This window comes from Oncorhynchus clarkii, chromosome 14 (genome assembly GCF_045791955.1).
Source record: "Oncorhynchus clarkii lewisi isolate Uvic-CL-2024 chromosome 14, UVic_Ocla_1.0, whole genome shotgun sequence".
Lineage (NCBI taxonomy): Eukaryota > Metazoa > Chordata > Actinopteri > Salmoniformes > Salmonidae > Oncorhynchus > Oncorhynchus clarkii.
In genome coordinates, this window is record NC_092160.1 from 8,410,103 (window position 1) to 8,423,269 (window position 13,167).

Consider the following 13,167-nt stretch of genomic DNA (forward strand, 5'->3'; position numbering starts at 1 on the left):
TGAAGCAGGAATGGACTGGTGAAGGAGGTCGCAGAGTTCATCGATCCTTTCCTCTCGTCGGGCTCCGCTGAATCCATCTGTCGTTTTTGGTGAGGTATTCTGCACTGAACACGATAGGAGACAGAGAGCTGGTTTCAAGCGCAGAAGGTGTTTATTGAAAGGGGCCATAGAAGGAGGCAGATAGCTGGGTCCAGGGGTAGGCAGAAGGTCATACATGGTAGGTCCAAAAAATGGCAAAAACTATCATACCTGGGAGGAGAGCAGGACAGGAACAACCAGCGTTCCAAAAGAAGTGTCTCAAAACAAACAATACCTGATGGGATGCAAAGAACTGAACTAAATAGTGTGGGATGATGACTTGCAGGTGTGTGAACAGGTGATTAGAATTCCGGTGATTGGGATCTGGAGCGTGAACTGGAAAGTGGGCTGCGTTCTGGGGATCTAAGTGTTTGGGAGTGTGAGTTGGACACAGACGTTACAGGACTGAACTACACTCCTATGTATTTTGTAACAAGATACATTTGAGAGCTGTAATTTACATTTTCAAAATACTTTTCTATACCATTTTTTTTATGTTGGTTCACAATTTTGTGGCTCCCTTTCACCCTGCATTGGTAGCAGAAGTCTGATGGCACCCTGGTGTGATAAGACAGTCTGCTAAATGAACTATTGCAAAGCATGCAGAGTATTACTCTGCTCCCCGACCCCGAAACAAGGACAATAGTTATACCCAGTGTGCTTTGCAGGTCATACATTTACATTTTGGTCATTTAGGAGACACTCTTATCTAGACTGACTTACAGTCAGTGCATTCAACTAAGGTAGATAAACAACAACATATCACAGTCATAGCAAGTAAAACATCTCTGTAACCGTGACTGAGAATGTCGTTGCTGTTCGAGCCAGCTACTTGCAAATTTATTTCTGCATTTTAGAATACAAAATGTATGTATTTTAATTAAATACATTTCAAAATACAAGTATTTTATAGTTTATTTTGACACATTGATCTTTATGGTATTTTGTCATTGTATTTTATAATTTTTTACCAACCCCTCTCTTACTTGCACCATGGATCAACATCATGGACAAATGGTTGTTGTAGCAGCAGGTCGGGCTGTGCAACACGTGAGAATAGAACAAATTAGATCATTAGCTCATGACTTCCATGTTGGTTGTCCCTGTTATCATCTTTCTTTCTTCTCCAATTTCAATTTTTTTTTTGCCTGTGTATTTTGCAGGGTAGATACAAGTTGTGAGTGACTTCTCATATTATTTTGTAAAGATTCATTTCATGGAAAGCTCCACCTCACAAGTAATGTTAAGAGTTCTGTCGCTTGTCTCTCTATGTGTGTGACTCTACTACAAATTAAGTGAATAACATAGGTTAAAATGTCATTTGATTGATACTGTCTGGTGTGTAAATGTGACCAAAACATTGATAAGAGAGAACTCTGTATTTTTGGGTTGCGCACAAGAGAGCCCTTTTTGGCACACTTTGGGTGTAGTGCATTGCAATACAATCACGGTTGTTGAGGTGAAGGATTCAATTGAAGCCTTTACGGGAGGAAGCGCCATCACGATTGTTGACATGAAGGATTAAGTTGAAACATTAGCAGGTGTGAATGACATTATGTGAAACTCCAATTTAACAGTTATTTTCAATTTATGAACTGAGCAAGAGCAAAGGACCTTCGGTGAAGTTCTACATGGTAAAATTCTCTGTTCATTTCTTGAGCAGAGTGGGGGTGACAGACTCTGGTGAAGCCCTTTCTGACAAATTTTTGTACGTTTTGATGGAACTCTATATGATAGATACACTTTTTGTTTATTTCATACAGTTGAAGTTGGAAGTTTACATACACCTTAGCCAAATACATTTAAACTCAGTTTTTCACAATTCCTGATATTTAATCCTAGTAAAAATTCCCTGTCTTAAGTCAGTTAGGATCGCCACTTTATTTTAAGAATGTGAAATGTCAGAATAATAGTAGAGAGAATGATTTATTTCAGCTTTTATTTCTTTCATCACATTCCCAGTGGGTCAGAAGTTTACATACACTCAATTAGTATTTGGTAGCATTGCCTTTAAATTGTTTACCTTGGTTCAAATGTTTCTGGTAGGCTTTCACAAGCTTCCCACAATAAGTTGGGTGAATTTTGGCCCATTCCTCCTGACAGAGCTGGTGTAACTGAGTCGGGTTTGTAGGCTTCCTTGCTCGCACACGCATTTTCAGTTCTTCCCACACATTTTCTGTGGGATTAAGGTCAGGGCTTTGTGATGGCCACTCCAATACCTTGACTTTGTTGTCCTTAAGCCAATTTGTTACAACTTTGGAAGTATGCTTGGGGTCATTGTCCATTTGGAAGACCCATTTGCGACCAAGCTTTAACTTCCTGACTGATGTCTTGAGATGTTTCTTCAATATAGCCACATAATTGTCCCTCCTCATGATGCCATCTATTTTGTGAAGTGCATCAGTCCCTCCTGCAGCAAAGCACCCCCACAACATGATGCTGCCACCCTGTCCTTCACTGTTGGGATGGTGTTCTTCAGCTTGCAAGCCTCCCCCTTTTTCCTCCAAACATAATGATGGTCATTATGGCCAAACAGTTCTATTATTGTTTCATCAGTCCAGAGGACATTTCTCCAAAAAGTGCGATCTTTGTCCCCATGTGCAGTTGCAAATCACAGTCTGGCTTTTTTGGGGGGGTTTTGTAGAAGTGGCTTCTTCCTTGCTGAGCGGCCTTTCAGGTTAAGTGGATATTGGACTCATTTTACTGTGGATATAGATACTTTTGTACCCGTTTCCTCCAGCATCTTCACAAGGTCCTTTGCTGTTGTTCTGGGATTGATTTGCACTTTTCACACCAAAGTATGTTCATCTCTAGGAGACAGAGCACTTCTCCTTCCTGAGCGGTATGACGGCTGCGTTGGCCCATGGTGTTTATACTTGTGTATGATTGTTTGTACAGATGAACGTGGTACCTAAAGGCGCTTGGAAATTGCTCCCAAGGATGAATCAGACTTAAGAAAGTCTACAATTATTATTTTTTTTAGGTCTTGGCTGATTTCTTTTGATTTTCCCATGATGTCAAGCAAAGAGGCACTGAGTTTGAAGGTAGGCCTTGAAATACATCCACAGGTACACCTCCAATTGACTCAAATTATGTCAGTTAGCTTATCAGAAGCTTCTAAAGCCATGACATCATTTTCTGGAATTTTCCAAGCTGTTTAAAGTCACAGTCAACGTAATTAACTTCTGAACCATTGGAATTGTGATACAGTGAATAGTAAGTGAAATAATCTGTTTGTAAACAATTGTTGGAAAAATGTATTGTGTCATGCACAAAGTAGATGTCCTAACCGACTTGCCAAAACTATAAATTGTTAACAAGAAATTTGTGGAGTGGTTGAAAAATGATTGTAATTGTTTTGGGATTGCCAAAATTGTTTATTTCCCGTAGAGGAGTGATTGTTGATTGTGGGGGTCTTCACACTGGGGGATTTCTTTTTAGCAATCTTGATTTTAAAGAAATTTCCTGCAATTTCCTGTAATTTCCTGCAATTCTATACATTTTGCCATGTGGTGGACATAACAGTTAGCAGTTAAGGTAATTTCCTCAATTCTACACATTTTGTCATGACTTATGCTATCTGAGTGACTCAAACATTATAACAAAATCAATGGGGGCCCCATGCCATGATAAAAATACTCCTGAATGCTTAATTATTTGAATTTTAGAATCTCCCTGTTAGGAAGTGTTAGTTCTCAAAAATGATCTTATTACAAAAATATGGTCCATTATCTTTTCTACGTACATTATATCTGGTTTAAGTCATTTAAGTTTACACTGAAAAATTACTGTTTGGACAAAGTCAGCACGAAAAAACACCTAGGTGGCCCAGGCAATACTTTTCTCTGCAGACAAAACCCTGATAAAATAATCTGCATAGGAAAGATCAAATCGAATCAATGATTTATAAGATTTAACGTACCACAAATGGACCTGGTAGCCATCCACACATGCTATGTTTGACCCTGCCTAGAGTCTGTCGCACCAGCTTGGCACAGCTCCTTGACTCAAGGCCTCTCTGACCAACTCGAGCGCATACAGAAGCGTGCTTGCAGAAGCAGCCTCTGCACGGCATTTCCTGGATACAAGGATGCTCTGACTTCACTATCACTGCCCTTACTCCATATGAAAAATGTATCACTAGCCACTTTAAACAATGCCACTTCATATAATGTTTACATACCCTACATTACTCATCTCATATGTATATACTGTACTCTATACCATCTACTGCATCTTGCCTATGCCGTTCTGTACCTTCACTCATTCAAATATTTTTTATGTACATATTCTTCATTCCTTTACACTTGTGTGTATAAGGTAGTTGTGGTGAAATTGTTAGGTTAGATTACTCGTTGGTTATTACTGCATTGTCGGAACTAGAAGCACAAGCATTTCGCTACACTCGCATTAACATCTCCTAACCATGTGTATGTGACAAATAAAATTAGATTTGATTAGATTTGAAGCGAAGAGAGAAACTGTGTCTGGACTTTACTGTCTTCCTGTTTAAATACGCCTTCAGAGACTGGTTACCCGTCTGTCGAGGACAAGTGTCAGGCAGATCCACCCGAAGAACCCACCTTCTCTCTATTCCACAGGCCAAGACAGAGATATTAAAAGTGACCCATACCCTACCTATGCAAATGAATCAACAAAAGTCTTTCAGTTTCATTAATGCCGTGATTTTTACTTGTGATTGCAACTTGAACATGTTTTTGTGTATGCATTGTAATGTACAGTGCATTCGGAAAGTATTCAGCCCCCTTGACTTTTTCCATATTTTGTTACGTTACAGCCTTATTCTAAAATGGTTTGAATTGTATTTCTTTCTTCATCAATCTACATGCAATACCGCATAATGAAAAAGCAAAAACTGTTTTTTTTAGAAATGTTTGCAATGTTTGCAAATATATGTATATATATGTATATATATATATTTTTAAATATCACATTTACAAAAGTATTTAGACCCTTTACGCAGTACTTTGTTGAGGCATGTTTGGCAGCGATTACAGCCTTGAGTCTTGGGTATGACTCTACAAGCTTGGCACACCTATATTTCGGGAGTGTCTCCCATTCTTCTCTCCAGATCCTCTCAAGCTCTGTCAGGTTGGATGGGGAGCGTCGCTGCACACCTATTTTCAGGTCTCTCCGGAAATGTTAGATCTGGGCCACTCAAGGACATTCAGAGACTTGTCGCGAAGCCACTCCTGCGTTGTCTTGGGTGTGTGCTTAGGGTCGTTGTCCTGATGGAAGGTGAAGCTTCGCCCCAGTCTGAGGTCCTGAGTGCTCTGGAACAGGTTTTCATCAAGGATCTCTCTGTACTTTGCTCCGTTCGTCTTTCCTTTGATCCTGACTAGTCTCCCAGTCCCTGCTGCTGAAAAACATCCACGCAACATGAAGCTGCCACCACCATGCTTCAACGTAGGGATGGTGCCAGGTTTCCTCCAGACATGACGCTTGGCATTCAGGTCACAGTGTTCAATCTTGGCTTCATCAGACCAGAGAATCTTGTTTCTCATGGTCTGAGAGTCCTTTAGGTGCCTTTCTGCAAACTCCTAGCGGGCTGTCATGTAGTGGCTTCCTTCTGACCGCTCTACCATAAAGGTCTGATTGGTGGAGTGCTGAGGAGATGGTTGTCCTTCTGGGAGGTTCTCCCATCTCCACAGAGGAACTCTTGACCTCTGTCAGAGTGACCATCGGGTTCTTGGCCACCTCCCCGACTAAGGCCCTTTTCCCCCGATTGCTCAGTTTGGCTGGGTGGCCAGCTCTAGGAAGAGTCTTGGTGGTTCCAAACTTCTTCCATTTAAGAATGATGGAGGCCACTGTGTTCTTGGGCTCTTCAATCCTGCAGAAATGTTATAGTACCCTTCCCCAGATCTGTACCTCGACACAATCCTGCCTCGGAGCTCTACAGACAATTCATTCGACCTCATGGCTTGGTTTGTGCTCTGACATGCACTGTCAACTGTGGGACCTTATATAGACAGGTGTGGGCCTATCCAAATCACGTCCAATCAATTGAATGTACCAATCAAGGATGATCAATGGACACAGGATGCACCTGAGCTCAATTTTGAGTCTGATAGCAAAGGGTCTGAATACTTATGTAAATAATATTTCTGTTTTTTTTTGTAATACATTTGCAAAAATGTCTAAAAAACTGTTTTTGCTTTGTCATTATGGGGTTTTGTGTGTAGATTGATTAATATTTTTATTTTATTTTATCAATTTTAGAATAAGGCTGTAACGTACTAAATACAGCTATGAATACCTATAACTATAGTATCCCAGCAATCACAGCAATGCAATCACTGTTCATAAATGAGCATGTTTTGTTATTATATTCATATGCTATACAACAAAAGCTGAAATGTATAAATAAAGTGTTTAAATCAATGAAAGCTAGTAAAATGCAAAGCTAAATCTGATTTTGAGTTATTTCTACCACTATGTGTCTAAGCTTGAATTTGCCACTCCATTTCAGCATGGATGTGGCATGTGTTGAAATGAACACCAGATGACAGTATTGTAAACCCTTAGTGATTTCTAAAAGGCTGTGACTCACACAGAGCCTTTAGAAAATCGACCCCATTATCCTATGGATCCAATTGTCTCACACAATTTGTGGCCAAGGTAACTTTTCAAGTCAGTCCACTTCTGTATTTTCATATGACAGCACGTCATGAATTATGTATGAAGCAAGACTGGTCTGTATACACTGAACACTTTCAACTATCATAGTTTCAAGCATTCTAGTTAATCATGTCAGCCGTTTCATTGTGTGCTTGTATCGTATTTAGTAGGCCTAGGCTATGAGAGCAAAAGTAGGATAGGACTCGTAATAAATAGGCACATAAGGCCTACTATATTGTGGACTATTACATAATAGGGTAATAGGCTAATAATAATAAAATATATTTTAGAAAACGAGTGCATTGAAATGACCATTCGTGATTAGAACTAAAATAGTTGCCATATACAAACACCGATTCTCTCATTATGATTTTTGAAACAATGTATCAAGCTTAAAAACACGGTAACATTACTGCGGGTCTTTGCTGCGGACAAGCTCACAAAATAATGTGCTCTCTGATTGCTTTTTATCACTGTCAGTAACCTAAAGTTAACGCCCCATTTCCTCAATACTATCCTATTGCGCCATTGAAACCGTGAAGTGGGAGAGATCGTTTTTTTCTAGCCGGCGTGCCCACTATAAAGGTCCACGTCTGGCTACAAAATCCGAGGAAGTATATACATACGTGTTTTTGTACGAGCGGGTGGAGCAAGGAATATTATCAAGAAAGAGTTTGCACAGGTCAGTATTTGTTTTGTTCGAGACTTATCGTTTATTTGGGCGCTCTCAGTTCTGTAAATATGGCAAGGTCAAGTAGATACTATACTAGATTTTACAGGAAGCGCTACCGTTAATGTATAACGCCTTGTTTGTTCGCAACATTGCGGGAAAATGTTTTTTTCTGATAGCGTAGGCTACCTTCGTTTTAGTGTGGACATTCTGTTCTGTCATTGGTATCCCAAAACCATAGTTTACTCTGGTACGCAGTAGTCAGATTAAGCCTTTAAACCCTGTGTTTATGAAGTGGCTCTTCATTCTGTTCATGTCTCCATTTACTGTTGTGTAGCCACGCTTACTTTACCAGCTGAAAATGTTATAAGCAGACAATAGTGGTACATGCCTTTTTGCTGCGTTCTTAGTAGGCTGATGTGATGGCCTATTTATTTAGTAGGCCTTTCTATTAGTGTGGCTGTATTCTGTTGACCAATGGCCTTCTCTTTATAACGCTGGGATGCAATATTCTTTTGTCTCATGGCTTCAATGTTTCTATTTCCACAGTGACATTTAGATCATCAGTCAGCCTTAACATCAAACTTTACCTTACTCCACCTGTTTCCTGCAAACCTAAGTCTTGCCAAAACCTCCACAATGATGCAAATTAGCAGTGACCCGGCCAGCAACAAGAACTCCCTCCTCAATGTGATGCACCGCTTCATCGCTGCAACCAACAACATGGATGAGACCATCATGGTACCCAGCCTGTTGCGGGATGTGCCCCTGGAGGTGCAGGAGAGCCAGCAGGTTGTGGTGGTGGAGAATGAGCCTCCCTACCCTAACAAGCAGAAGGACATGTATGAGCACTACCTCCTCCTCAAGTCCATCAAGAATGACATGGAGTGGGGCCTGCTGAAGAGGGAGATGAGCGGTGGGGCCAGCTTCCTGGAAATGGCTGTCAAGCAAGAGGAGCAGCAGTTGATAATTGGGGAGCTCCCTGGTGAAGAGGGCTCTGATCTGGAAGGCCAGTTCCACTACCACCTCAGGGGACTGTTTGGTGTCCTGTCAAAACTCACAGTGCAAGCAGACCACCTCACCAACCGCTACAAGAGGGAGATTGGAGGTGGTAACTTTATGAGATAGGGTCACTTTTGACTGACCGTGGACTGCTTGACTCACACAGTGGTGTTATCGGAGACTTAGTGCAACTGACCAGGGACCGGTGTACTGACCAGGGCCTGGTTTCCCGGGAGCATCTTAAGGCTTAGTTAATTGTTAGAACCATAGGATCTTATGGTTTTAATGATGAACTTAGCGTAAAGATTATTTTGGGATACCGGGCCCTGAGCTACTTGACTTTCAATCCTGACTTGAGTAGTGACACGCCACCCCCTCTCGTCCCTTGCTTCCCAAAACTCCACTAATCATACATTTAAACCAATCTGATTGACACCTGCACATGTTCCTGAATGTTTAAGGCCATGTCTGATTTTTTGAACTGTGCATTGTAAGTTTATCAGAGTTGACATTTCATGCTTATTGGCTGTTTACAGAGTTGTTGGTATCGTATTTGGAGTCTTGTTGAATCATGGCTCTGGTAGGTAGGTCACCATCAGTCTTCATTTCAAGTCCAAACATTCAATGTGGATTCACGTGTATGTCAAAGGAACTGGGTGTCTGTATGCCATGTCTTTTGTAAATGTCTCTAAAAAGATTTGACTGCAGGAGTATTTAGAATGCTGGTTGTTCTGTCCCTCCTTAAAATGTAAAGCACACTTTAGCATATGGGCTTGTTTTTAAGGGCCTTTTATAAAAATAAAAAAAAGTAATGATGTATTCATGTCTCTGTAGCACTCCTGATGAAACATGCTGTGCCTTGAATTTCTATAACTCAAGTCCTGCTCCGATGCCCATCTTGTCCACATTGTCTGATTGGTATAAAAATGTCAACCTGCCCTTTTTGGAGTGATGGTATTGTAACACTATTCCTTTCTGTGTTGTCCTTGGTTATTTCAATTTTTATATTGCGCACAAATGCAGTACAACTAAATAAAGACTTAAACTCCTGTTTTGTATTCAGCTCAAATTTGTGTGCAGCTAATGTCAAGCGGTGGTAGTGACTAGACTTGTGGGTCAATGGATATGCCATTGGATGGATGGATTTTCATTCTAGTAGTTTCGTCCCTGGTTTAGTTGTCAGTCTATATAGCATAGGCTCTCGCTTGGTCTGCATTCCAAATGTTACTTGCTGATGTTTGTGGCAGATTCCTGTTAAGACTAGAAGGTGACTTTGACATGCTATAACATGAGCACTGATTTCTGTTCTGTACAATTGCTGTTGTCTTCGCTACAATACAGGCTCCTTGAAAGTTTAAAGCAAGTCTGGGCACTAACTTGCATAGTATGAGGCTTATGGCGCACCATGAGCCCTGCCACTTGCCCTGGAATGACCTTGGGTGAACATTGATGCAGTTATTGTATATCTGTTAGTAATATTTAGCTGGAAGGGAAACCCCAGCTAGAAGTTATCTGTGGTCATTTGACCCTTAACTATTTCCTGCGTTGAGCTCATGGCTCAATTCCCTAAGGTGTGACTTCTCATGCAAGTGATGGCAGCATTTCTGCTGCAGTGGGCCTGGTTAAGGAAATGTAGGTTTATAACTGATTTACAGTGCTTTCGTATGCCATTGAGTCATAAACACAGGACTGATTTAACCTAAGAGTTCATGACTGTTTTCCTTGTTCCTCAGTCAAAATATCAATGGCTGTTTAACAAGTTTCCTCAACAATCAGCTGGCAATTGTTCAACCTGCATATCACACAATCTTGTTTGACTCGGACGAGAGATGGGCTTAATAAAAAGGAGCATACAGCTATAAAGATTCATGGCATAAATAATCAGGTTTTTGACCTAAAGAATATTGCTCTGTTTAATCATTCAGAACACTTCTCAAAGCGCTGAAACAAGAACATTACTTTCATTACATTTTTTTTTCTTAATATGGGTCATTGAATTACTTTAATCAAATGTATGTATAAAGCTTACATCAGATGTCACAAAGTACTTTACAAAAAACTCAGCCTAAAACCCCAAAGAGCAAACAATGCAGATGTAGAGGCTAACACAATGGAGTCATTATCTGTTATCGTTTGTAAAATCAACACAAAATATATAGGTGAGCAAAAACTACATAATACACACCCTGAGCTATATTGTATGCTCAAAATGTAAATTATTTCAAGGCTCAGGGTGCTGGAGTATTGAAACAGGGGTGCCAATATCCCTATCTTTTAGAGAATTTTTAGCACTTCATCTCTGAGTATGTGTTTGAGTACAATATAGCTCAGTATTTGTATTTTAGTATTTTTTTAGTGTACAAAATAGCTCAGTATTTGTGTTTTTGTATATTTTTTTGCTCATATTTATAAAAGTGGCCAATAATTGTAGACCTCAATATATCTATGCTTGATGTGTATCAAACACAAATTATCCATATGGCTTCCTCAAACGGCAATCTCCCACCTCCATTACCCTCTCAACCCCTTTCCCTTAGCAACAGCTCCACCAACAACAGCTCCACCAACAGCAGCCAATAGGGTAACAATGCTTTTTTCCCCCTCAAAGGCACAGCAGTGATTAAAAGATTGCAGAGACTGAGAGGGACAGGAGGGATGAGAGAGCACTGCTAAAAGGGCTACTCTGACCCAACACAAAGCACGTTGGGGCATGAAAGGCTCATGTATTAGGCTATGACTACGAGAGCACATTTATATGAAGCTGGGTTCCTGAGTCTTCTCTGTAGATGCTCTCAATGTATGCTGGGAAATATCTGGACAAAAAAAATCACTGTAGCAAAGTTGGTCAATCCTTCAGCCCACTCAAGTGAACTGGGTCAACCACAAATAGTGGGACAGCTGGTCAGGCTGTTGATATGAATGGAAATTGGGTTTCTTCACGTTACGTCCCCACGACTGTTGGCTATCAGAGAGGATAAGTTGTCTGTGTGCGGGAGACACATTTTAGCACCATTTGTTGATATAGTCAATGGACTGAATACTCAAGTGGAGATTATTGTTGACCTTTGTCTGTGGAGCGTGACTGGATTAATACAGTGATCCAAACAAAATGGGGTTCATTTCTTAGTCATTTCAGGATCAGAACTGAAATTAAATGAATGAATTGAAAATGTACTTTCAAGAATTGAAAATGGTTTTTAATAGCATAATATCTGAATCCCTTTCCTAAATGGCGTGAGGCCCCTATAGTCACATTGCTCAGCACTGACCGTTAGGACCAACTAAATGTCTTCAGAAACTCTATACAGCAAAGGGGTATGATCACACTCATTGCCTCTCAGATTTGAGTAAGTTTCACATGGTGTGGTTGTGATACATTTCACCATGGTCTGTCAGCAATTGGGACATGATTATGAACCAAGAGTCATGTTTGAAAACACTGCAATATTTCTTGTCTACATATGGCCTGTGAGTGTCCGACAAATGCAGCGACAGTTGAATGCAGTAACTGTCCAAATCTAACCAGGTGCTCGGTATTTTAAGTAACAAGCCATCTCTATGTAACGGCAAGACAATTGGCTGTATGTCCTTGATACTCAACTCTTGACACTAGTGTCGAGGTTATGGAGATGAGTGCTTTGCCAGCTCTCTCTCTCTCTCTCTCTCTCTCTCTCTCTCTCTCTGAAGGGGAATGGATGCAGTGCAATGTGACCAAGGGGGAATTGGCTAGCGGAGCGACACTGACGGACACATGAGAGTGTCTGTGTTGCAAGACCCTTCTGAGGCTCTATAAATTGTGAATCTGTTGCCCATGCCGTGGGTCAGCGTGCAACGGCGTGATCACTGACACTTGGCAGGGAGCGGTCCCGTTGGCTGGCCCATCTCAGCCAGCTGCCCCAGCCATACCTCCTGTTCCCTGCTAGTAGTCGCTGACAACGGATGCTCAACTGCTGCAACACTTTCATCTGGCACGGGCTAGACATTTAACCACACAGCCACACAGACAGGGCTCTCAGATAACAATCTTCACGAGGTAGAGTGGACGAATGTATGGCCAAATCAAATGGATGACCTGACCTGAATTGTTGCTGAAGGTCAATTCATTGAGTTGAGCCCTTACTCAGTTGCAAAGCAGTGGTGTCTATCTTTAACTGATTGGCATGGCCTGTTTCTGGTTTAATCAACTGCTTGCTTGCTCAGGTATATTCCCGCCTCACTATGTCAACAGTGCTGCTCCAAGAGTAAACACCTGCATACTGAATATGTTTGATTGAAACATACTGGCATGCTTGAATTAAATATCCAAGTTCACAGGGAGTAATAGCAACAAAAAAAAACACATCAGGTCTTTGGAGTCCATTGGTCAACCAGCAAGTAAACAGGTCATTCTAATTGGAAGTCATTTGTAGGGTTCCTGTGTACTGTAATGTATACAGCCTGGCTGTCTACTGTTAGTGTTTCTAGGCATTGCTATTTAGTAAAATAACCTGGCTGGATATGCTCACACAACAGCCCATGGGGCGTAGCCTTACAATACCCTGCCTTGTACTGCACAAGTCTTATGAGAACCAGCATGCTCTATCAAGTCATTACTAACATTCCTGGCAATGGGAACATCTCTTAAATGGTGAGGAGGACATTGGAAGAAAATAAAGCCAAGGAAATTACAGGGAGTTTCCCTCCCTCACCAAAGTGGATAGTATTTCAGGAAGTATATTTGACAAGTTATCCATCTGCATAATGGCTTTAGCAATAAAAAGTGCCTGTCCTTGAACTAT

At 41.0% G+C, this 13,167-nt stretch overlaps 1 protein-coding gene across 1 annotated transcript; it reads left to right on the forward strand.

Annotated features, from left to right (window-relative positions):
- The first annotated feature begins 7,262 nt into the window (after positions 1-7,262).
- LOC139366217 (mid1-interacting protein 1-like) lies at positions 7,263-9,438 on the forward strand. The gene is made up of 2 exons (XM_071103447.1): positions 7,263-7,399; positions 7,937-9,438. Exon 2 carries the CDS (start codon positions 8,027-8,029, stop codon positions 8,513-8,515), a length of 489 nt encoding a protein of 162 aa, XP_070959548.1. The 5' UTR covers positions 7,263-7,399; positions 7,937-8,026; the 3' UTR covers positions 8,516-9,438.
- The last annotated feature ends 3,729 nt before the right edge of the window (positions 9,439-13,167 follow it).

What these genes read in the sequence shown, in the direction of transcription:
- LOC139366217 (XM_071103447.1), top strand. Translation starts at nt 8,027, where the DNA reads ATGATGCAAATTAGCAGTGACCCGGCCAGCAACAAGAACTCCCTCCTC.